This window comes from Aethalodelphis obliquidens, unplaced genomic scaffold (genome assembly GCF_003676395.1).
Source record: "Aethalodelphis obliquidens isolate GAN/ISIS:26980383/991018 unplaced genomic scaffold, ASM367639v1 scaffold63, whole genome shotgun sequence".
Lineage (NCBI taxonomy): Eukaryota > Metazoa > Chordata > Mammalia > Artiodactyla > Delphinidae > Aethalodelphis > Aethalodelphis obliquidens.
In genome coordinates this window covers 1141150-1162911 of record NW_020838007.1, presented here as the reverse complement: position 1 = coordinate 1162911, position 21762 = coordinate 1141150, and the positions used below count along the sequence as shown (strand labels likewise).

The window sequence follows — 21762 nt, the reverse complement described above, 5'->3', positions numbered from 1 at the left end:
TTAGTTTTGCACTATTTCTTCAAACCCCTTCATTCTTTGAAAAATTTAGCACGAGATTCGCTGTAGTTCTTTGCATTTCCTGGCTTCCTTCTTGGAGACACAGCTTTCCCTTAGAATGGAAGTGAGTGCAGCCACAGTGCCCTGGCCTGTCAGCTCACTGGCCCTCTCCTGCAAGGATCTTGCCCTTTGTGCGAGCCCAGACACGAACCCCCTCGCTGGCCACTGACCAGTGCCTTTCAAATGTTTTTAACTATGACCACAGTAAAATTTACATGTTATGGGTACAAAATTTCTGTTTCGGATGATGAAAAATCGGGGGGATGGTTGCACTTAAGAATGTGCATGCACTTAACACCACTGCATTACAAACTTAAGAATGGTTAAAATGGCAAATGTTACGTTATTGTGCTTTACTATAGTAAAAAATAGTACAAAACACATTCTACATTATGATCCAGCACCCACATGTATAGGACAAGTTTCATGATCTAATCTGCATCCTTGTGCAAGGCCCTAATATTTTCTATACTCTCCTGTTTTATTTTACTTAACCACAGCCTGCATATGACTCCCTACACAATTTCACAAGCCCTCCATCCGCGACAGCCAGCAGGCTGCCACCCACTGCCTGGTCACCACCCTCCATACCCTCAGTTACGGGCAGCCCGCTCTGGGACACCACTCTGCTCCCTGGCCCCCTCCTGCTGGCGTCCCCACCACAGCCGCCGTCACCACACTCAGGGCCACACTCACTGTTCCCCCCCACCTACCCACCCTCATGTCTCACCTCCTGCCTCAGCCCCCTTCTCACACCACAAACTTTCTGGGAAGACCCTGTCCCGGGTGGATGGGACTCTGCGTGGCTCGGGGAGACTGGGTTCCGGGGCAGTGCCCTCCTCCTGGCTACCCTACCTGCCACACCTCTTGTGTCCGTCTAAGCCCCCTTCCTGGATGGCACTCCTCCCTCCTTCTGCTCCTCCCCCTCTGCTGTGTCCTGCTCCCAGCCGTCTCCCTGCCCACCTGCCACCACCAGTCCATGTGGTCCACCAGTGCACACACCCTTTCTACTGTATCCTCGGTCCCCTCTTCCCTGGGTGGTCCCAGCAGATTATGGGACCTGCTGTCATCTCCACACCCCTCTCCGCTGTCACCATGCTTCCCCGCAACCCTGCAGAGCCAGCCCGGCTCCTCCCACTCTGAGATTCCCATCCCACCCTCCCCACCAAACCTCGGGTCTGATCCTAGCCACATCTGACAGGACAGTCCGAGCAGCATTTCACTCAGCTGGTCACCTTCTTTAACCGCTTTCTCACTCTGGTCCCGGGCTCTGCTCTCTCCTCCTCTCTGGCCCCGCGTCACTGGCTCTCCCACCCTCCTGAGGATGGGGCCCCAACAGCTCCCAGCACAGACAACTCCCTTGAGCCCTGCACTCCAGGCTCACGTCCAGCTGCCGACTGCATCCCCCTCAGAGGTCCATGAGACCTCAAGCTCTGCACACCCTCCATCAAGCTGCCTTCTTCCTCACCTCGGCAGAAGGTGCTGCCCCCTCCCAGCACCGGCCAGAACCCCCAGCCCCTCACCTCCTCTCTCCCCATCACACCCCACAGCCGCCCCCACGCCCAGGGCCACACCACACTCCTCTCGTCTAGATCCTTGCCCCAGCCCACGTGGCCCTGAGCTGCAGGCTTTGCCTCCTTAACTGTGTTCTCTGTGGACAGATGGTTTTAAAACAACAACCAGATCCGCCACCTCTGAAAGCTCCCAGGAGCTTTCTGCTTTGCACAGACTAAAAGCCAGAGTCCCTCCAATGCCCCACATGGCATGGCTGGTCCCCAGCTCCCCTAACTTCCCGCTTCTGTCCCCTCAAGCTTTGAGGCAGCTGGACGTTGGGAGAGGACTTCCGACACCAACTGCAGGCTTGGGGTCTCCAAGATGACCCTCAGGTTTGACCGTCTCAGAGAAGGACTCGTGGAAAGTGTTACACACTCATGGTTTCAGTTTACAGCAGAGAAAGGATCCAGATTAAACTCGGCCTTCACAGGGTCAGGGCAGAGTTCTTCCTGGGGCTCCATCACACAGGCATGACTTACTGATCTTAGGCTCCAGTCCCCCAGGCAAATGGACGCTCTTGTGAGGGCTGAGAGACCACCTCCCAGAAGCAAGGGGCGATGGTAAGTTCTTTCCCAGGAAGCCCCCCCTTGCTCACCGCCTCCAGACACAGCGCCTCCTGTCATTCCGCTCCGTCTCATCTCTGGGACTCCGCACCTGCCATCCCCTCTCCCGAAGGCCCCTCATTCCCGGGATTCTTCTCAAATGTGTCCCCATGCCCTCCAAGCTCGGGGGACAACCATGTCCACCACTCACCCCCTCACATCCCCTGGACTTGTTTTCCCTCCTTAACACCCCCCAGCAAGCGTCTTCTTGGTTTGGTTTCTTGCCCCCTCCCCTCACCTGGACACCAGCCACGGAAGGCAGGGGCTTGGTTCCTTCTCAGCTGTGTCCCAGAGGCAGGGGTGCAGGCAGCCTCCGCGAGGACCCAGTCAGGTGGGTGTCAACGGGCTGAACTGTGTCCCCCCAGATGTGACTATACTTGGAGATGGGGGTCTTTAAAGGTGATTAGATTAAAATGAGGCCATTACGGTGGGCCCTAATCTAGTCTGACTGATGTCCTTATAAGATAAGAAGATGGAGACACAGAGGGTGATCATACAGGGACACAGGGAGAAGATGACTGTCTACAAGCCAAGGAGAGAGGCCTCAGGAGAAACCAAACTGGCGGACACCCTGATCTGAGACTCCCAGCCTCCAGACCGTGAGATATAAATCCTGCTGTTTAAGCTGCCCAGTCTGTGGTGCTTTGTTATCACGGCCCCAGCAAGCAAATACACTGGGTTTTAGGGGTAGACAAAGACCAAAAGCAATTCTCCAACAGGGTCCCCCCACCTGCCTTCCATCCCTGTCTGCCTAAGACCCCTGGGTAGCCTGGCCAAGCAGCCTGCGTAGGGAATTCAAGGCAGGCCGGTGTGTGGCTGTGGGGCCTGGAGCCCTCAGCCAAGAGAGGGGACGAAGGTTCGCTGTAGCCCCTTGAGGTCTAAAATCTATGCGTCGCTGCTGGTTTCCTGTGTGATATTCCAGCCCATCAGGAAGTAGCTGCTGTCGGCATAGCAACCACAAGCCATCTTACGTTCCTTCCAAATTAAAAAAATTTCCCAGCTTCAGGACTGATGAAAGAAAGATGTAAAAGCAGAGATGAAATTAAATTACCGATGGAAGCTGTTGCCATGGCATCCTGCTGTCCTTGGAGCCTGTCAGCTGCTGCTGTGATTTCTCCATTCTTGGTCCAAATGAAGGGGTCCGAGAGAAGTTAAAACCAGCCTCTCGCAGTGAGGGAGAAAAATCAAGGCTGCGTTTTCACGAGAAATTGTAACTAACGATAGAAATTTATATTTTGAGAATAACTGTATAATCAATGGACAGAGACTTTCAAAATTTAAACAAATCACCTGGGAATTTGTTAAAACGTTTGCCGAAATGCAGTATGTCTGAGGTGGGGCCTGAGATTCTGCATTTTAATGTTTAATTGTGGGAAAATAAACATACCGTCAAGTTTGCCACCTTATAGCAGAGATTCTGCTTTTGAATGGGCTCCAGGTGACAGTGATGCTGCTGGTCCACAGCCCATTATTTTGAGCATCAGGCTTCAGTAGAGACTTTCTCTGTACCAGAGTCTGAGAGAGGCGACGGCCATACCCGAACGAGCAAACCACGCAGCATGCTTTCCAGGAACTTCCTGGCAAGTGGATGAGAAAAGAGGCAAAGTCACTCCAGAGGAGTGGACAGAAAGCTACCTGATTCCCCAGTGAGGCTTGGCTTTGCATGTCGGGGAAGGGGAGGTGAGTGAGGACACGCGGACTCTGTCACCACTGTGTCCACTCGCTAAGTCCCCTAGATCATTCCCTAATGCTGGGCATGCAGGCTACTGACCTTCTTTCTGCTGTTACAAACAATGCTGGACAAACACCTCTGTACACGTGGCCGTTCTCCCTAGAATTACTGTCTGGGAAAAAAATCCCAGTAAAGGAATTACTGAGTCAAAACACATCTTCTGATTTGTTCCTGTCACTCTGCCGGACATATTCATTTACAGCACTGTTAGCAATGCCTTACAACCTCACAATGTTCGGCTTTTATAATTTCACCTTTGCTTAAAAAAACAAAAAACAAAAAAACAAACCACCAACAACAAAACCCCCAGAAAGTAGGGTGTGCACAAAATGGCACTGTGTCTTTATTTTCATTTGCATTTCCCTATTTACTAATGACACTGGGTACTTTTCCTCTTGTAAGCAGACAATGTTCTTTGATCACCTATCAGCTGGGAATGAGGCAAGGTGTTTGTATTTTTGAGCTTCTTTTATGTTTTGGAAAATAGACTTTTCTTGTTGGGTCCCCATGGCAGATGTGCCCCTGGCTCCTGTGGTGTCTCCTGCACTGTTGTCCTTATGGGTCTGTGTTGAAATCAGATGTGGACATGTTTTTCTCCAATCCTCCAGTTTGTCCAAGACACTGGACTTAACAGTTTTCTACAGCTACATCTGCTGCGCCAACTCCTTGCCCTTCTAGATGCCTTTGTTAGGAAGGGCAGCAAGTGCAAAACTAACTTCCAGTTTTAGCTTCAACATGTAAAGAGCTTGGAAGTCATCACCTGCCCTCACAACAAGAAAAAAGCTGAATAAACTGTGACTTCTAGATCCATCAGATGGTTGTCACAGGACAACCCCAACCCCACAAACTGGAAGAGAGAATCACAGCTTACCAGCAACAAAAGCCACGGGGCCAGGAACTGGCAGGAACACTCAAATGACCCCATAAATGGTAACATCAAAGATGTTACCATCGAAGAAATGCTGGAGGCTGAGTGGACTGGCTTGAAAGTTAAAAAGTCACAGGGACCCAGTCTAAGAGGGCCCCACACTTTCACAAGTTTTACCTCCAAGGAACCCCACCAGGTTCTCACAGTGAAGACTGAAGCAAAATCCCCTGTGCATGACTAGGGGTGGGGGAAATTACCATCGGGAAACATGCCCAGATTGTTCTCCACAAGGTCGGTCAGCTAGCAAGGAAGGGAGAGGACTTTCTCAGAGCTTCATCCAACACAGGGGAAGGGTAGACCTAAATCACCTCCCTAGCCTTTCTGTCTTACTTAAGGGGGCCAAAAAGCCCCGAGAAGCACTTGTGAGGGTCACAGGCCCACTAGGAGACTGAGACCTAATCATATGATCAGAAAATGCTTCCTCTCCCTCCATTTCTTCTGACTGATCAACAGGGCTCCTGTATACTGCAGAGAATTACCGCTGAAAGAACTGCAAGGCTCAGATTCCACCTAAGAAGGAGGAGTCTCTAGGGAAACCCAGGGACAACAGGGGAAACAAAGCAGGGATACTGGAGCACATTTCAGCCTCTGACACCTACAGCTGAACAAACAGTAAGCAGAGCCTTACCTCTAGCCAGAAAAACAAAAACCTCACACTAAAGGCCGGTCTACCCCATTTCTATTACCCAATAGATTGTGTCTGACTTTCAACAGAAAGTTACCCATGTGCTGAGAGAAAAGGAAAAACACAGTCTGAAGAGCAAAGGAAGCATCAGAACCAGACCTAGACATGAGATTTTGGAATTACTGGACTGGGAATTTAAAACACTTACAATTAATATGCTAAGGGCTCTAATGGAAAACATGGACAACATGCAGAAACAGATGAGTAAAGGAAGCAGAGAGATGGAAATGCTAAGAAAGAATCAAAAGAAAATTCTAGGGAAAAAAAACCTAACAGAAATGGAGAACGCCTTTCATGGGCTCATATGTAGATTGGATGCCACTGAGGAAAGCGTCAGTGAACTTGAAGATATGCCACTAGAAACTTCTCAAAGTAAAACACAGAGAAAAAAGAATGGAAAAAAAAAAAAAAACCCAGAATGTTCAAGAACTGTGGGACAACTGTAAAAGGTATAACATGTACACAATGGGAATTCCAGAAGGAAAGGTGGGCAGAAGAAATGGTTAAAGTAATAATGGCTGAGAATATTCCAAAATTAATGACAAAACAAATCGTGATTCCAGGAATCTCAGACAACACTGAATGGGATAAATACCCAAAAATCTCCATGCACGTATATCATATCCAAGCTGCAGAAAACCAAAGACCAAGAGGGTATCTTGAAAGAAGCCAGAATAAAACAAACAACAAACAAACAAACTCTCTTAACTATAGAGAAACAAGGATAGGAATCACAGCAGACTTCTTGTCAGAAGTCACACAAGCAAGGAGAGGACTGTAATATTTTAAATGCTTATATGGATCTAACTTTCTGATCTGTATCATTTTCCTTTTCTCTGAAGAATTCTTAAACGTTTTTTGCAAAGCAGATCTACCAGCAATAAACTCCTTTAGTTTTTGTCTAAGAAAGTCTTTCTTTTTTTTTTTTGGCCACACCGCACAGCATGCGGGATTCTAGTTCCCTGACCAGGGATCAAACCTGTGCCCCCTGCAGGGGAAGAGTGGAGTCTTAACCGCTGGACTGCCAGGGAAGTCCCTATTTCTCCATTTTTGAAGGATAATTTCACTGGTACAAGAAACAAGGATTTTTTTTTTTTTTCTTTCAGTACAATGTTTAACAGGAGTGGTGAAAGGAGACATCCTCACCTTGTTCCTCATCTTGGGGAGGAAAGCATGCAGTTTCTCATTATCATGTGACCTGTAGGTTTTTTATAGATGCTTTTTAACAAGTTGAGCAAGTTCCCCTCTATTCCTAATTTGCTGAATTTTAATGATGAATGGGTGTTGGATTTTGTCAAATGTTTTTTCTGCATTTATTGATGTGCTCATATGAGTTTTCTTTAGCTTGTTGATGTGATGGCTCACGTCAACTGATTTCCAAGAATTGAACCAGCCTTGCATGCCTGGAATAAATCCATTTGGTCATGGCATATAATTCTTTTTATACATTATTGGATTCCATTTTCTAGTGTTTGGTTGAGCACTTCTGCATCTACATTCATAAAAGATACTGGTTTGTAGTTTCCTTTCTTGTAATGTCTTTATCTGGTTTTGGTATTAAGGTAATGATGGCCTCATAGAATGAGTTAGGTGTGTTCCCTCTGCTTCTATTTTCTGGAATAAACTTTAGAGAATCCATATAATTTCTTCCTTAAACCTGTGCCTGGTGCAGTTGTGGTCCTTGGTATTTACCTGAATGACTTGAAAACCTATGTCCACACAGAAACCTGCACACAAGTGTTTATAGCAACTTTATTATTGCCCCAAACTGGAAGCAACCAAGATGTCCTTCTGTAGGTGAACGGATAAACAAACTGTGGTCCATCCATACAGTGAACTTTGTTTGTTTGTTTTGCGGTACGCGGGCCTCTCACTGTTGTAGCCTCTCCCGTTGCAGAGCACAGGCTCCGGACACGCAGGCTCAGCAGCCATGGCTCACGGGCCCAGCCGCTCCATGGCATGTGGGATCTTCCCGGACCGGGGCATGAACCCGTGTCCCCTGCATCGGCAGGCGGACTCTCAACCACTGCGCCACCAGGGAAGCCCCATACAGTGAACTCTTCTTCAGTGATGAAAACGATGAGCTGTCATGAACTAGAATAGAATGGTTACCAGGGGCTAGGGGGTGGGGGGAATGGGGAGATGCTGGTCAAAGTGTGCAATTCTTTAGTTCTTCAGTTCCGGTGGCAGGGCTGTCACGAAGGGGGGCTTGGCCTCCATCCTGGGGGGGCCTCAGCTCTCTGCTCCCTGCCTGTGGTCTCCAGCCTCCAGTTTGTTCTGACACTGGAGCCAGGACAGTGGGTGGGCTTGGAGGGAAGAACCAGGAAGGGCGTGGGGTCATGGGGCTGGAGCAGTAGGTGGGCAGCAAGGCAGACCCTCCACAGGAGGGGAGAGGTTTTGAGTAGGAGGTTACCATGACCTGGGGATCTCATCCCCGAGGCTCGTGGCTGCTGTCCAAGTGGATAAAGGTGGGGATGTGGTGTCGAGGACCAGAGGGATGGGGGCAAGCTCCCTTGGGGGCCTGATACTGCTTCCAGAATCAGAAATGTACACCTGTTACTTCAAGGAAAAACAAAAGGCAAAGCCAAGCAGCAAAACACAAATGACAAGGAAGGTGTGGGGGGGAGGGGGGAAGCACCGGTATGGAACCCACTGCAGATGCAGGACACACCCGCCCTCCTGAGTCCTGGGAGCCACCATCCCAATTTCACCAGTGGAGACCCCAAGGGCCTGAAGTACCTCAGCTACAGGGTCAGGCTTAGGCTTCCATCTCTTCCCACCCCTCCCCCACCGGGCTGCGCCCCTCCCCCCAGCAGGGACCAAAGTGGGCCTGGCCAACGGCTCAGCGGCCAGACAGCGGGAGCTCAGGGGACTAGGGGTGAGTCTGCCTGCCTTTTGGAGCCCCTGCTGCCCGTGGACCTGCGTCCTCTGAACCCAGGCGGGGCATCCCACCCTGATGGCCGCACGATTTTAAATCAAGCGGTGGGTGGGTGGGCTGAATACCCGCACCTGCAGCAGCCAGTGTGGGAAACTAGAGAATGCACATTACAGGTCATTCCAGGTCGGCGCCCTCGCTGGCCACCGTGGGGGATGGGGTCAGACCCCACAGTCACCCAGCTACGTGTCTCTGGCCAGGCCAGTCTAAGCCACCACATCTGAAAAAGGGCGAGACGAGCCTGTGATCCCTCCAAAACTCTTAGGCTCCAGGCTATTCTAAGACCTTATTCCTTGTGGAGCGGCCGGGCCATCCCACGACCCGGTGGGCGGTCAGGGAGGGGCCCCGTGCCCAGCCTCCGTCTGGGAGACAGCAGACTAGGCGTCCTGTTTGCTTGGCCGTCATGACATCCATCATCTGCCTTTTTCGTCCTCCTGACTTCACCCACATGCTCTGTCTGCACTGTCTGCTACTTGTCTTTTCAGGGAATGTACCCTGGTGGCAGCACACACCCCCCGCCTGTCCTCAGCCCCCCGTACCTCCTGGCCAGGGGAGGCCTCCTCTGACGGTCACCTCCTCCTCCTTGCAACCTGCTTGGCCCAGCGTTTCCTTCTGAACCAGCATGTTCACAGACGACGCAGCTGCCTCTGCAGACATGCCCTTGCCAGACGCTGCATCAACACTGGACAATTCATTCTCCATCCTTACAAGCTCTTCTTCCTTATCATCTATCCCCCCACTCCCTATTTGTACTTCTCAGTGGTCTTAACAATGTTTCCTGCCCTTTTTAAAATATATTTTGTTTTTATTAGAATACGATTGCTTTACAATGCTGTTTCTGCCACACAGCAAAGTGAATCAGCCACACGCATACACACATTCCCTCCCTCTTGGACCTCCCCCACCATCCCACCCAACTAGGCCATCACAGAGCACCAGGCCGAGCTTGTTTCCTGCACTTTTAAATCAGGAGGCTGACCCCAGCTAATCCACCGGTGAGGCGCTCCTGCAGGTAACCCCCACACTGCTGGCCCTCCCTGGTCCACTGTGGACGTGGTGTCCTCTGTGGCCTCGTTTCTTCAATTGCTGCCTTTTTGTGGCATCTGCTCTTCTCTCTATGGCTTCTGAAATGATCATCTTTTGGTTCTTCTGGGGAAGAAACATCATGCTCTGTGGGATGGAGACAGGTAGGGGTGCTGGGCTGCCCCACCCCTGCTTATTCAGAGCAGGTGAATTTTGAGTTCACTTCATGAATGGGCACTGGTGATAAAAAATACTTGAAAATTTGAAAAACGGATGTGTAAGTGCAGCAAAGACTTTCAAAAACAATCTAAGAAACCCCAGTTCTTCAGAAGAAATCAGCTCTGGCTCTCTGGTGCTATTCCCACTGGTCCCCATGGCGGGTCTATCGCTGTGGTCATGCACCCGTGTTCTCCTGCTCCCTGGGTGCTTGATTCAACCTCAGGAACCCCACACGCTCCAGCCTACAGAGCTGGCCAGCTCCCCACACTCACGGAATGGGAACACTTCAGTGTGGAGTAAGAGCACTCATTTGGGCTTTGAGAGAAGTAAAAAGTGGGCATAGATTTCTCGGAGTGGCGATGTGGCCACTGGTTCCTGCCCAATTCTGGCCTTAGGGTCAGCCTGGTGACCCACTGGGGACGGACAGCTGGCTTGTGTGCCCACACCGCCAGGCTGAGCAGACCCCCCAACCACCCGCCAGTGCTCGGACCTGAAAGCTTTGGCCCCGGTGCCCCAGGCCACAGCTCCACTCCCCAGCCCCGCTGCACCCTTTCTGGTCCTCCCACTATTTCCACGACTGATACCAGACTTGTTACCTTCTGGTCTTACTGAAAAAGGGGCGGTGGCTCCCCTGCCCCTCTGGCCAAGAATTTCAAGCGTAATCCTCTCCAACTCCCACCCAAGTCGGTGCTCCCCTTACCTAATACCTTCACCCCCCAACACCTCTTTCCCAAGCCTGCGGCCACAGCAGAAAAGAGCTGGAGGCCGTCCTCGGACCCAGCTCAGCACAGGCCGAGTCAGGACCCCAGTACCTGCTTCTGGTTGGTCTGGGGGAAAGCATGTCGACACCCAACATGTGAATGCACATTGTTATATATAGAATTCCTTAGACTCCCAATTTTAGAAAGAAATTATTTAGGAAACAGGATGAAGGAGAAGGAGAAAAAAGGAAATAACTTGTCCAGACATCAGTGATTAAAGATGCCTTAATTTTGAAATGAGGAGGCTCTTGCCTATTTTCTGTGTCCACAGCACTGGGGTGGCTTTCAAGGCCCTCATGAAGGGAGTGAGGATGACCTGCAGGGTCTCCCTGATCTGCTCAGAAAAAGACAAAACTTTGCTTTCTGATAAAAATGACTCGTTTTCACATTCCTGTTGTCATCATTCAGATTTTAAATCCACACATCTTTGTGGACCTGCGCAGACATGGTCATTATCGCACAGCTGGTAGACTCCGGTCCTCTGGGCCTCTTCTGGCTGAGAGGTCCCCCTTCCCTCACAGGCCGGCAACTTCACGGATTTCCCGACAGGCAGGGCCTGGCACCCAGTCCACTGCGAGCAGATCAGCCTTGAGGCCGGCAGAAGGTCTGCGTGACCGGAGTCTTCCAGGGGTGGTCACAGCTCAAGGTGATGGGTCTCTCCCCTCCCCTCACTGTTGTCACCCCCCAAGGGTGACCTGGCGAGCCCCAGGAGCCTCATTTGCACAGGACCCGGGTATGACAGCATCAGATCCCCTCCTACCTTCCTGTACCTCCCGCCACGCATGCTCAGCAGTGGCAGGTGCCTGTGCAGCCTTGGTGGCCGTGGCTGTCACTCAGCCGTCTCTCCCAGGCCCCGTATCGTCCAGCCGTGGGTCACCGCTGATGACGTGGCCCCTCAGGTCAGCTCCACTGCAGGCCTCCTCGGATCTCCTCCTCCTCCTCACGACACCGTTCCCATTTCACCTGGACAGACATGTCGTGAGCACTGCCACCCCTTCTAGAAGATGAGCTTTGTCCTCAGCCATCCTTGGCGCTGGACTCAAAGAAAGCGCCCCCATGGCCTGGGTCTGCCTGGACCCACACCCCCAGCCTCAGCCCTGCAGGTGGCCAAGCCCCCATGACACCAGGCCTCGCTCGGCTACTCCTCTGCAGACACCCCAGCTCCTCTCCGGCTCCCTCCCATCTCCACCTGCTCTGCAGTCACGGTCAGCCCTGGACACTCTGGTTCTGACTGAACACAGTGAACTGGGCCAGCCGAGATGCCATCTACAGTGCCAACCAGAATGGCTGCACTGCTGCTAAGGCCGGGGCTCACGATTAAAATGGGGAACGTAGGGTTATCAGACTCCTGTGTCCACTAACAGGAGGATCATTTGAATCGTCTAGAGGATTGGGACAACAGCAAAGCGTGTTCACCTCTCCAGGGAAAGCAAATGCAATACCAGTGCTTCAAACACCCCTCAGAAACTCCCAGTTCAGGTGGGATCCGCTCATTTGCCTGAAGAACGTTTGGGGCAGTTTTCCTCTCAGATGAACAGAAAATAGTTTGCTTAGCAGACACTCTCATGCTGCCTCACAACAAAACTTAAAGAAATAAAAACACATTTAGGAAGATTTACCGCTTGCTTGGAGGTACTACGCTAGGCACTTGAAGTATCTGTATATAACCTTCACCGTGCTCAAGGCGAGTGTGCCAGCTCCACGGTGCAGCTGTGGGTCCGAGGCCCAGAGCCGAGCTCCTGCTGTCTCACCGTGGACACTGCTGGTATCTTTTCTCGTAAATAAGCCACTGCACGATGACCAACAGTGACAGGAACCAAATGTCCAACAGTCCCTCCCGTGGTCATGATTTCTTGGTCTGAAAAGAGGCGGCCAGTGACACCTGCCCAGCAGCAGGGGTCGCTTAAGTTCAGGGAGATGAGAGGAGATGCGTGTGGCAATGCCTTCTCCCCCTACGGCCAAAGGTCTGAAGACCACTCTGGACAGACTAGGATTCCAGTGCCTCCAGAGCACCAGCTGACGGTACTACCGCCATGTTCTACGAGCAAAGTCAAACCAGAAAACGCACTTGCTTGGGAAATGTAATAAAGGACCAGGTGACTCCGTATCTTCATGTATGAAATTCCAGTTAAACTAGACATGCACAGTACTATGTTATTTTGGTAACACGGACACAATTTAATGATTCTAATTTTTTTGTAGTTTTTGTTTTTTTACAAGTTAGGTGCCATAAACAGTCAAATAATCCATCTTTTAAAAAGTACGTTTACAACATCAAAAGAATTAAGATGAAATATAAACCTTTCTACTTACAATTTTTATACAGATTAACCAAATCACAAATACCACAAATAAATGTTAAGTTGTAACAATATAATGAATAAACATTCAGATTCTTAATAAAATCTTCCCTTAACATTTGTTTTTAACTTACCATTATACTAAATAATCTATGCAGAGTTTTGGGGTACAATACCAAGAAGGCACCAACAGTACAAAGCAGGTAACAAAGCAGTTTCAGATCTTGAGTGCTCTACACGGATAAACAGCACAGAAAAGGCCACGAGCTTCAGGGAAGCTGGTGCAAGCCTACAGCATCCCTCTGGATTTCCCGTCTCTGACCCACGATGCCAAGCTGGCTGCAGTGAGGAAGACAGCGCTTCCTCTGCTGGGACATGCCTCTCATCTGTACTAGGAGGATCATATTTCAAACACCAGCACAACAATTTTAAAGCACAAATGCTTTAAAACATAAGCAAAAGGACTGCTCAGATTTTCAAAACCACTACATTTACAAAAATATTTCCCTTAAACTTGGGATTGCTCCAAAACATTGATTTACAAATATAAAAGTATTATGGAAGGACCCAAAGCATGTGTGCATATGTATGTGTATTAACATACTATTACCATACTATAGAAAAATTACCAATTTAAAATCTGTATTAACACGTAAGCAAATAAAGGTCAGTCTCCTCTGAATGGTCTGCGCATGACTGTTACTCGGCTTGTCGTAGGCAGTACACCTGTCTGCCTCAGGGACAGCCACCGACTACTGTGGCCCCGCCACACCCGTCGCTGTGCATGCAGTAGCAGGAGTCACGTGAACACACCGCACACCAACGCAGTGATCTTCTACCCTCATGTCCACGGTCTGCGTGTCTCTACCAGCTTTGAAGGCTGTGTCTGCACAGTCCTCCTGAGTTCTCTCAAGTCCATCCTGCTGGCTTGCTAGGTATTTTGTTTCATACTAAGTGAAAGGACTGGAATGTTTCGACAGGAATTTTTTGCTTACATTTTAGACACCAAAAAAGCCATCAGTCTGAAACTTATCTGCGTGGAGCAGTAATGGAGGCATTCGGGATCACCAGCATGAATTTAGATGACCTAACCTGTACATTTTTAGAGATGAAATATCCAAATGATGAGTCTTTCACACCTAACAGCTAGTACTTTTCACAGGTACCTTGGTTAAGACAATTCCTGACCTGTTAAACCAAGTTTAGCATGATTAGTAAAAAGCACACAACCTGTGGCTACAGGGACTCTAGGATGCAGTTAGTGGTTTCATGCCCATCTGACTCCATGGTACCAGTGAGGGGGGGGGGGAAGAGCCTAGAGTCCCCAGGGATTAGTAACCAAGGCTATGGCTTTCTTTCTAGTTAGAGGACTGCAGGTTAACCTCATAATAGTGCTAACATTCCATTTAAAAAGTACAAAGAAACAAGAGCAATAAAACTATCAATGCTCCTTTAAAAATGTATCGAGGAACAGTCAAATCTCTGTATCTTTTCAATGCTGTGTGGACCTTCACAAGGCAGCTCTGTGCATGGAGGTGAAAATCACGTATCTCAGGGCAAAAACCTAGATGTAGTTTTGATTTCTGAGGATGAGTCAGCCACCTGCTCTGGCCCGTGAGGTGTGAGCACCAGCATGCTGGGCTGGGGGGTGGGGGGTGGGGGGGTGGAGCCCTTTCCAGCACTCAACTGGGACACAGGCCGGCCCTCTTTAGAAAGAATCAGAGAATCCAACCTGAGACATTTGGGCTGCTTCATCAGAGCCTGACAGAACACTGTAGACCTATGATCTGAAGAAACGAACATGTCAGAATTGATTCTCTGCTGTGTGGAAGGAAAAAAGAACCCTCCAGAAATGCTTTCTAAATCACCTGACGTAAAGCTAAGTGTTCGGGCAGTGCCTGGTGGGAAGGGGAGGCCTGCAAGCCTTTCTGTTCTAAAGCACAGACTGAGCCTGACTGTCCATTTGGACCCGCTAATCCAGAGGAAATCAACACCGAATCTTAACATGAATATGAAGATAGAAGATGTACATTTATTTCCATGAATTACAAGTGCATTGCTGTTCATATTAGCAGGCAGTCTTTATATAACCCATTCTCCATTGCTGTCAAAAATCAAACAAGAAAAAAAGGACAGCTGAGAAATGAAAAGCTAAAAATAGAATTATTTTTCCTAAGTGATCTGCTGGATAGCATTTTCCGTGGAACACAACTCAGAGGTAACAATAGATTTTTTGTTTCAATCATAGGCATGTGGCACTTGGACAGTCATCTCCGCACAGAAAGCTGTAACAGTCATGCGAGGGTACAGTAATTACTGAACAAGGCAGATTTCTCACCACACAGAGCAGTGGGGGAGTCAAGAGGAGGCACCGCACGGGGACAGAACACCGAGTCCACACCACAGGGTGCGGCGGCGGGAACAAACACTAGAGGGCTCAGGAGGGCAGGGGCTAGGGCTCCTTGCACGCAGGACCTAGTGCTAGCTGCTCCTGACGGCCTGAGCTCGGTGACATCAGAGACGTGAGCGAGCACTTGACGAAAGAACAGTGCTCCAGTCGTGAGCTCACGGAGGCTTTATTACAAACTGTTATATCGTAGGTTGAAAATGAACTTGAGATGCTGACATGCTGTAGGAGGAAAAGGAAGTGTACACTTTCTCATTGAAAGACGCAGTGTTCCTCTCCGCTAGACCCTCAGGCATCGAGCGTGGCTACAGCGCCCGTGGCACCTGTGCCCACTGGGCGTGGAGCTCAGCCCCACACCACCTGGGCAGCCTGCATGACCTCGCGCACCTCTCACCAAATCCCGAGAGAAGCTGCCACTTTACGTCTTTTTGCATAAGTCTTGCAAACACCCAGAACTGTATACAACACATTTTGGCAAGTGCTGTGCCCCTGTAAATGGTACAGGTGGAACTGCCCGATGCAGGATTTCTTCCTTTTATTTAGAAAAAGGGCTGAATTTTCTAAAAGTTGGGCAAGCAGTACATATACCTTACATCTGCTAGAGATTAATATGACAAAAGGAGAGGTGCTGACGAGCACCCACAGGGTCCAGGGGCGGGAGCACGAGCTGCAGGGGCCCCGGCAGGGTGGGAGAGGAGTGCAAAGAGGGGCCGTCACTGCCTTAAAGTGCCCGAGGAGCGGCCACCCTCCCGGAAGGTGAGACGCAGTGACCGACGGTGAGGGCGGGGTCAGCAGGGCATCGGGAGGGAGGACTAGGGAGGGTGGAACCACTGCATCTTTCAAACCAGAAAGCGATTAGTGACTAAAGCAAGGTGAGCAGTAGGTGCCCTGAAGTACACACTGCCACAGGTCACCGGAGGGCGACACACACAGGGGTGCCAGGAACAGTTCTCTGGACTGAAGGAATTCTTTGAAAGCATAAAAGCCACAACTACCAGAAACTGCCCCTCCGAATGGCTCAAAGGAGTCAGGTGGACACGCCGAGACAGGCTGGAGACGGGCCCGGGGTCAGGAGCTGGGAGGAAGAACAGCGATGCCTGCGCGTGGCCCGTCCTCGGAGCCCATGTCCTGTTGGGAAACAGACAGACCGACTGTGAGCTAAGGGTGAACCACGTGGGAAAAGCAGCAGCAGCAGTGCTAGGAAAACGGAAGAGTGAAAAAGCAAAGGAAAAACACTCCTGCAGAAAAGGTCATCTCCCTCAGAACCACGTGGCACGAGTCACACCCGAGGCTCCTCAAGGGTGGGCTTGCCTCCATGCCCCCATCCCCGGGCACCTTTTCTCTCAGACGTTTCACAGAGGATGTTTCCAGAATACTCAGGGGGAGACACGCACGCTCGCTCACAGCCAGGCCGGCGTCAGTGTTCCCCAGATGCCATTAACCAACGGTCCAAACCAGAGTCTGAGAATCTTTGTAAACACATGTGTGAAGTGGAAAACGCTTCTGCCTCCTATTCTCAGCACGTCTCTCTCTCTGGATGAGCAGGTAGGTCAGAATCAACCACACAGGAGGCAGAAAGTGTTTTTTTTTTTAATGCTCAAGTTTTCTGTGACTAAGCACAACAAGCACAACCAAGTACTGGTAGGAAGCGTGAAGCTGGTGGGCCTGGACCCTGGAAGTGCAGGAGGCGACCCAATGGCTGCTGTCCCGCCAGGCCCCCCTGGCCCTGCAGATGTCCGAGGATCCCTCAGGAGGCCCCTGAGGTCCCCCATCACTCTAACATCTCTATTTTACTTGAGGAAATTATATTCTGGGTTAAATCCACTCCACCTGTTTCCAGACTAGCAGTTCTTGGCTGTGAGCACAGACGGCTGGGGGTGGGGCGTGGGTGGACGTGGGAATTCCCTCCACCCCGAGGACCATCCTGGGGAGGAGAAGCGCACGTTCTCTGTCTCACGACGAAGCCGCGTGGAGACAGCATGAGGGTAATCGAGTGTGTCAGGATGCGAGCAAAGCAGACCTTCCTTCCCCTGGAGACGTGGCCTGTTAAACGCCCACCGGCAGGTGTCACCTGGCTCACAGGCACTGCCAGGTGGATAGTCCTTGTCTGCTGCTCGGGGAGACGAGCTCGGGGGACAAGACGTGACCTCCCCCTAGAGGCGTGCCACCATGAACTGCAGCCACACCTAGCAGCTGGCAGAAAACTAAAACTGCCCTAAATGCTTTTATCTTTAATGAAACCAAAGGGAAACAACAGATTAATGCCCCTAGTAATCAGTCCCCCACCACCCCCCGAGAAAGTCCAGCGACAGGCTGGAGAAGGAGGAAGAAAGGCAGGCACCACCTCCTCTTCCCCAGCTTCTCAGGGAAGCAGGTAAGGAGATGGTCTGTAAGGATGAGCCTGAGACCCAAGGCTGGAGGAATCGGAGACTTGTCACAATGTATTAACCACTTATACCTTTTTACCTTTCCAGTGAAAACATTTCTAAAATAGAGCCCCTTAAACAAAATATAATGAACATACTTTGACTCTTTACAATCACTCAGAGCCGCCACTAAGAACATCAGCGAGCAGGGGACACCTAGGGTCTCCTCTGGAGCGGTCCCTGCTGTCCCCTCCAGCAAAGCCCCCACAGCTGTATGAGCACGTTTCCCCGGCGGCCCCGTGTGTCACAGCACCAACACCTCCAGGCTCTCCTCTGTGCAGTTCTGCCCTCGCTGCAGACTGGGAACTCACACCCCGGTCCCTCCACCTCCCTGGGGAGCAAATCTAGGTGAAAAAATATTTCTGAGTCTAAAGGACCTGGACTCTCTGCCTAGTTTTGCCACCGATGTATAATCTTGAGCAAAATGCTTAAACACACTCCTTCAGTTTCGTCAAGCGTAGACCTGGGCTGTGTGCTGACTTCAGGAAACGCTGCTGTGATCATCAAAAGGCAATGTCTGTGAAAGAACCTGGCCCAGAGCTTAACAACGCCCCCAACCCACCCTCCTCTGCACTCACTCTTCTATCCTAGATGACTAAATTATAAGTCAGTCTAGATGTTGGAAATTTCCTTTGAAATGCACAGAAAAAAACAAGATGGATTGATGGGCAGATGGAGGAATGCATGGACAGATACGTGAAAAGGCAAAGAAAGTATAATAAAACGTTAATCATAGGATCGGGGTGGTGGGAATATGGGTGTCTACTGTAAAACCCTCAACTTCTCAGAATAGGTAAAAATTGTCATTTAAAAAACGTTTGGGAAAAAAATCAGGCTACAAGCACATTCTGTGCCTTCTGTGTGCCTGGAGGAAGTGAACTAAACACAGAGCAACCCCCCTGCCACCGCCTCCACTGGTGACAGGCCCCAACCCTGGATACTCAGAGCTGGGGTGGGCCCCGGGTGGGCTTGGTCCCCGTGTGCTAATGGCCTCCAGTAGGCATCCAGTCAGCAGCCTTGTCCTGTGGCCCAGGACCCTAGTCACTGTCACGTTCCCCTGTGCCTGCTGCCTGACCAGCCACCCCACAAGTCCCTGCTGAGGTCCCGCCACCCAGACTGCCCAGTGTCAGATGCCCTGACACTTCAGGACCTGAGACCACCTGTGAGGAGAGGCGGGCCCCTCCCCACCAGCGGGGCGCCCCCTCCCGGCGCTCTGCATCTTTGGGGTCGAACCCTCCCCTGGTGCAGCACCACAATGCTGGGCCTGACTCCCCGGGTCCTGCCATTAGGCTGCTAGAAAGCAAAGCCTGGGTCTTACCCATCCGTTCCCTCCTACCCGGCACTAAAGTACGTGACAGGGATTAAATGAACAATGACAAACTGATAGCTCCATCACCCCCAGATGTTCTACACCAAAGATGTGCATGATGGTCTGTGTCTTTCTCCCCTCTCAGGCCACGTGCTCCTCGGGGGCCACGTTCAGTACTGTCTGTTCTGCTCACTGGGGTGAGCACACAGCATGTATGCCCTGAAACCAGAAGGCAGGGAAATCAGGGGCCATGAACACACAGGAAAGCAACCCATGGAAGGGACCATACAGAAAGTTGCTCAGCTCGACCTTCCAGGCCAGGGGTCAGTGGCCTAATTTGTAAAGAGCCAGCCAAAAGCTTATTCACCCAACGCAGCCAGGCTGACCTGGCACGGACACGGGGACGGAAGAGCAGGCCCCTGGCAGAGACAATCCCCCCACTGTGAATGCAGGCAGAGAGGCCAGGAAGGGGTGAAAACGGCTGGGTCCCAGGGGCCGTTTTCCTTCTGTCGGTGAATGACCGCACAGTGCCTTGTGTGCAACAAATTCTTCAAGAGATTGTCCTGATGTGAGGTGTGGACGGATGAACGCTTCCAACCCCACTGGACTGGCCTCCCTGTCCCCTGCGGCATCTCCCCTTCCTGCTCAGACACTTCCTGAAGGTTGGCTGCTAGGGGCACATGTGCTCGGGCTTGGAGTCTGGCCTCCAGTGTGTCCCAGCAAGGGCCTGCCAGTCCCCCTCCCTTGCTTGGTTAGGGAATCGGGGTCTTTTAGGCTCTGCTCCCCTCACTCCCCTGCAGTCACTGCTTCTCCCGACCACACCCCAGTCTGAGCCCCAGGTCTGGAAGCTCCTCTCCCACCCTCTCCTCTGCCCTGGTCCAGCCCTGGTGGCTCTGTGAGTAGGTGAGCTGATCGCATCTGCTTGTAGCCCCCCTTCCGCCCTTCCCTATCCCCTGATCTGAGCTCCGGGGCTGGGACCCTGCCTTAGCACCGCTGCCTGTCCTTGGCAGCTGCTTCTGGTGGGACTGCCAGTGGCAGGCACTGAGAGGAAAAGCCTTCCTTCTTCTGCCTCTAGTGACACATGGCTCTTCGGGAGGGGTGGTCCTGGGTTTCAGAGGTACTGGAGGGTGGTGGTGACTCAGGCCCCTGAGGTCCCTGGGTCAGTGGCAGTCGGGCTCCTGACCCTCCTCAGCAATGGTGATGCTCTAACAGCTGCAGTTCTGGCAGGGGCCCGGCACCCTCCGGGCCTGCTGACCAGACAGATGCTGGCTCACATCGCTTCCCCTCAGCCCCTGCAGACCCCCGCCTGCAGGAAGCCCCACCGCCCCGCTCTTGCTCTCCAGCCCTTCCACAGCCTCCTGACTGATCACACACCCTCTGTGTGAAATAGCTCAGGCAGCTTCTGATCTCAAGCCTGGACGCTGCCCAACACAGGCAACCTCAGACCAACCCTCAGCCTGACCCCAGTATGTGAAAATAAATAAAAAGGCCCAGGCAGGAGAGAATGGACTTAAGATCCAGCTGAGAATCCCCAATGCCCACTGCTGCAGAATCCCCCAGTTCGTAACCCTGCCTGGAGCCCCCTCGGTCACCTGTCTGCAGACCCCACTGCCAGGCCATCCAGCTGCCCCGGGCTGGTCTGTCCAAAGCATTTCCCCAGCAGGTGCCTCAACCCTTGGTCATAATTCTTTATCTCACTGCTCATTTCTACAGAGTTCTAACACAACAAGCCCCGCTCTCTCTCCCATTCCGTATATTCTCTAAAATTGAGATCTGTGTTTCCTCTTTTTGAACACTTTTTACCTGTCTCCTCTGCTAGGATTTACTATATGGTTAAAGCTCTAGGTACCTGAGAAATTTAAGATCTGTATCCTGGCTGGAATCTAGCGGTCTCTTCAAAAATGAGTTCTTTGAGCTTTTCCTTGGGCAAGTCATCCAATTCCATGTCAAACTTGAATGGTGCTTCGGCGATGGGCTTGAAAAGAAAATAGAACGTTTAGACAAAAGTGGTTGCGGCTGAGGCAGTCATTCACTGCTCCACAGAAAGACCATAGCTCAGGCTTTCGAACTGAGACGGCAGGACTGGCACCTGTGATGAGCAGCCCTGTGCTGCACCCCAGTCACGGAAGTGCACCTCCCGAGAGCCCTGAACCAGTGAGAGGGAGCGTCCCCACATGATTCTCCAATGTCTTCAGGCACTGCATGCACATGGCAGCCACAGGAATCTGCTGTGATGGGAGGGCTGCTGCTGGTGGTAGTATGTGTATACAATCAAGACCCTCAATACTTGAATAAATGCATTTGATTACATACATTACGGTATCTTTATATGAAGAAGTAATACGGAGCCATTAAAAAGTGAAGCCGCAAGGAAGGTGAAAATCATGGCAAAATGCCCATATTTGTGTTAAACAGAATGAACTCTATTTTTAAAATTTAGATATAGAAATATAAGACTGAGAAGGAAACACTCCAAAATTTTAATAATGATAACCGCATAACAAGACTACAAAGTGATCTTTCTTGTATTTTTCTGCAAGTTTTTGCTTTTCTTTAGTATACTTTCTCTATAAATAACCAGAAATCTAATACTGTCTATTCATATCAAAAAACCTCCATGCATACTCAACGACAAAAGATGTAGTCAGTTAATATTCTGATTTGTAAGCACCCCCCTCCAAACGAATGCAATGTTACAGAACCTGATGACGATACAGCTGTTACCAGGCACCCCAGACCTTATCCATGTCACCCTCACACCATGTATTAAGGGAAAGGAAACGTGCACCCCAAACTCTGCGCTAGGCCCTGGCCTCTTGAAAGG

At 50.9% G+C, this 21762-nt stretch overlaps 1 protein-coding gene across 6 annotated transcripts in view; it reads right to left on the bottom strand.

Annotated features, from left to right (window-relative positions):
• Nucleotides 1-10790: 10790 nt before the first annotated feature.
• Nucleotides 10791-21762, bottom strand: part of MAPK1 (mitogen-activated protein kinase 1) — a 97635-nt gene continuing 86663 nt past the window's right edge. For 4 of the 6 annotated variants that reach the window (XM_027088830.1, XM_027088826.1, XM_027088832.1 and 1 more), the window contains 2 exons: nucleotides 20788-20913; nucleotides 12654-16331 (listed from right to left, as the gene is read on the bottom strand). In XM_027088830.1, the coding sequence (XP_026944631.1) occupies nucleotides 20797-20913 (117 nt within the window). In that variant the 3' untranslated portion in view covers nucleotides 12654-16331; nucleotides 20788-20796. Of the gene's footprint in view, nucleotides 11460-12653; nucleotides 19158-20787; nucleotides 20914-21762 lie in introns of those variants that run through there. The other 2 variants (XM_027088828.1, XM_027088827.1) reach the window with 2 other exon arrangements.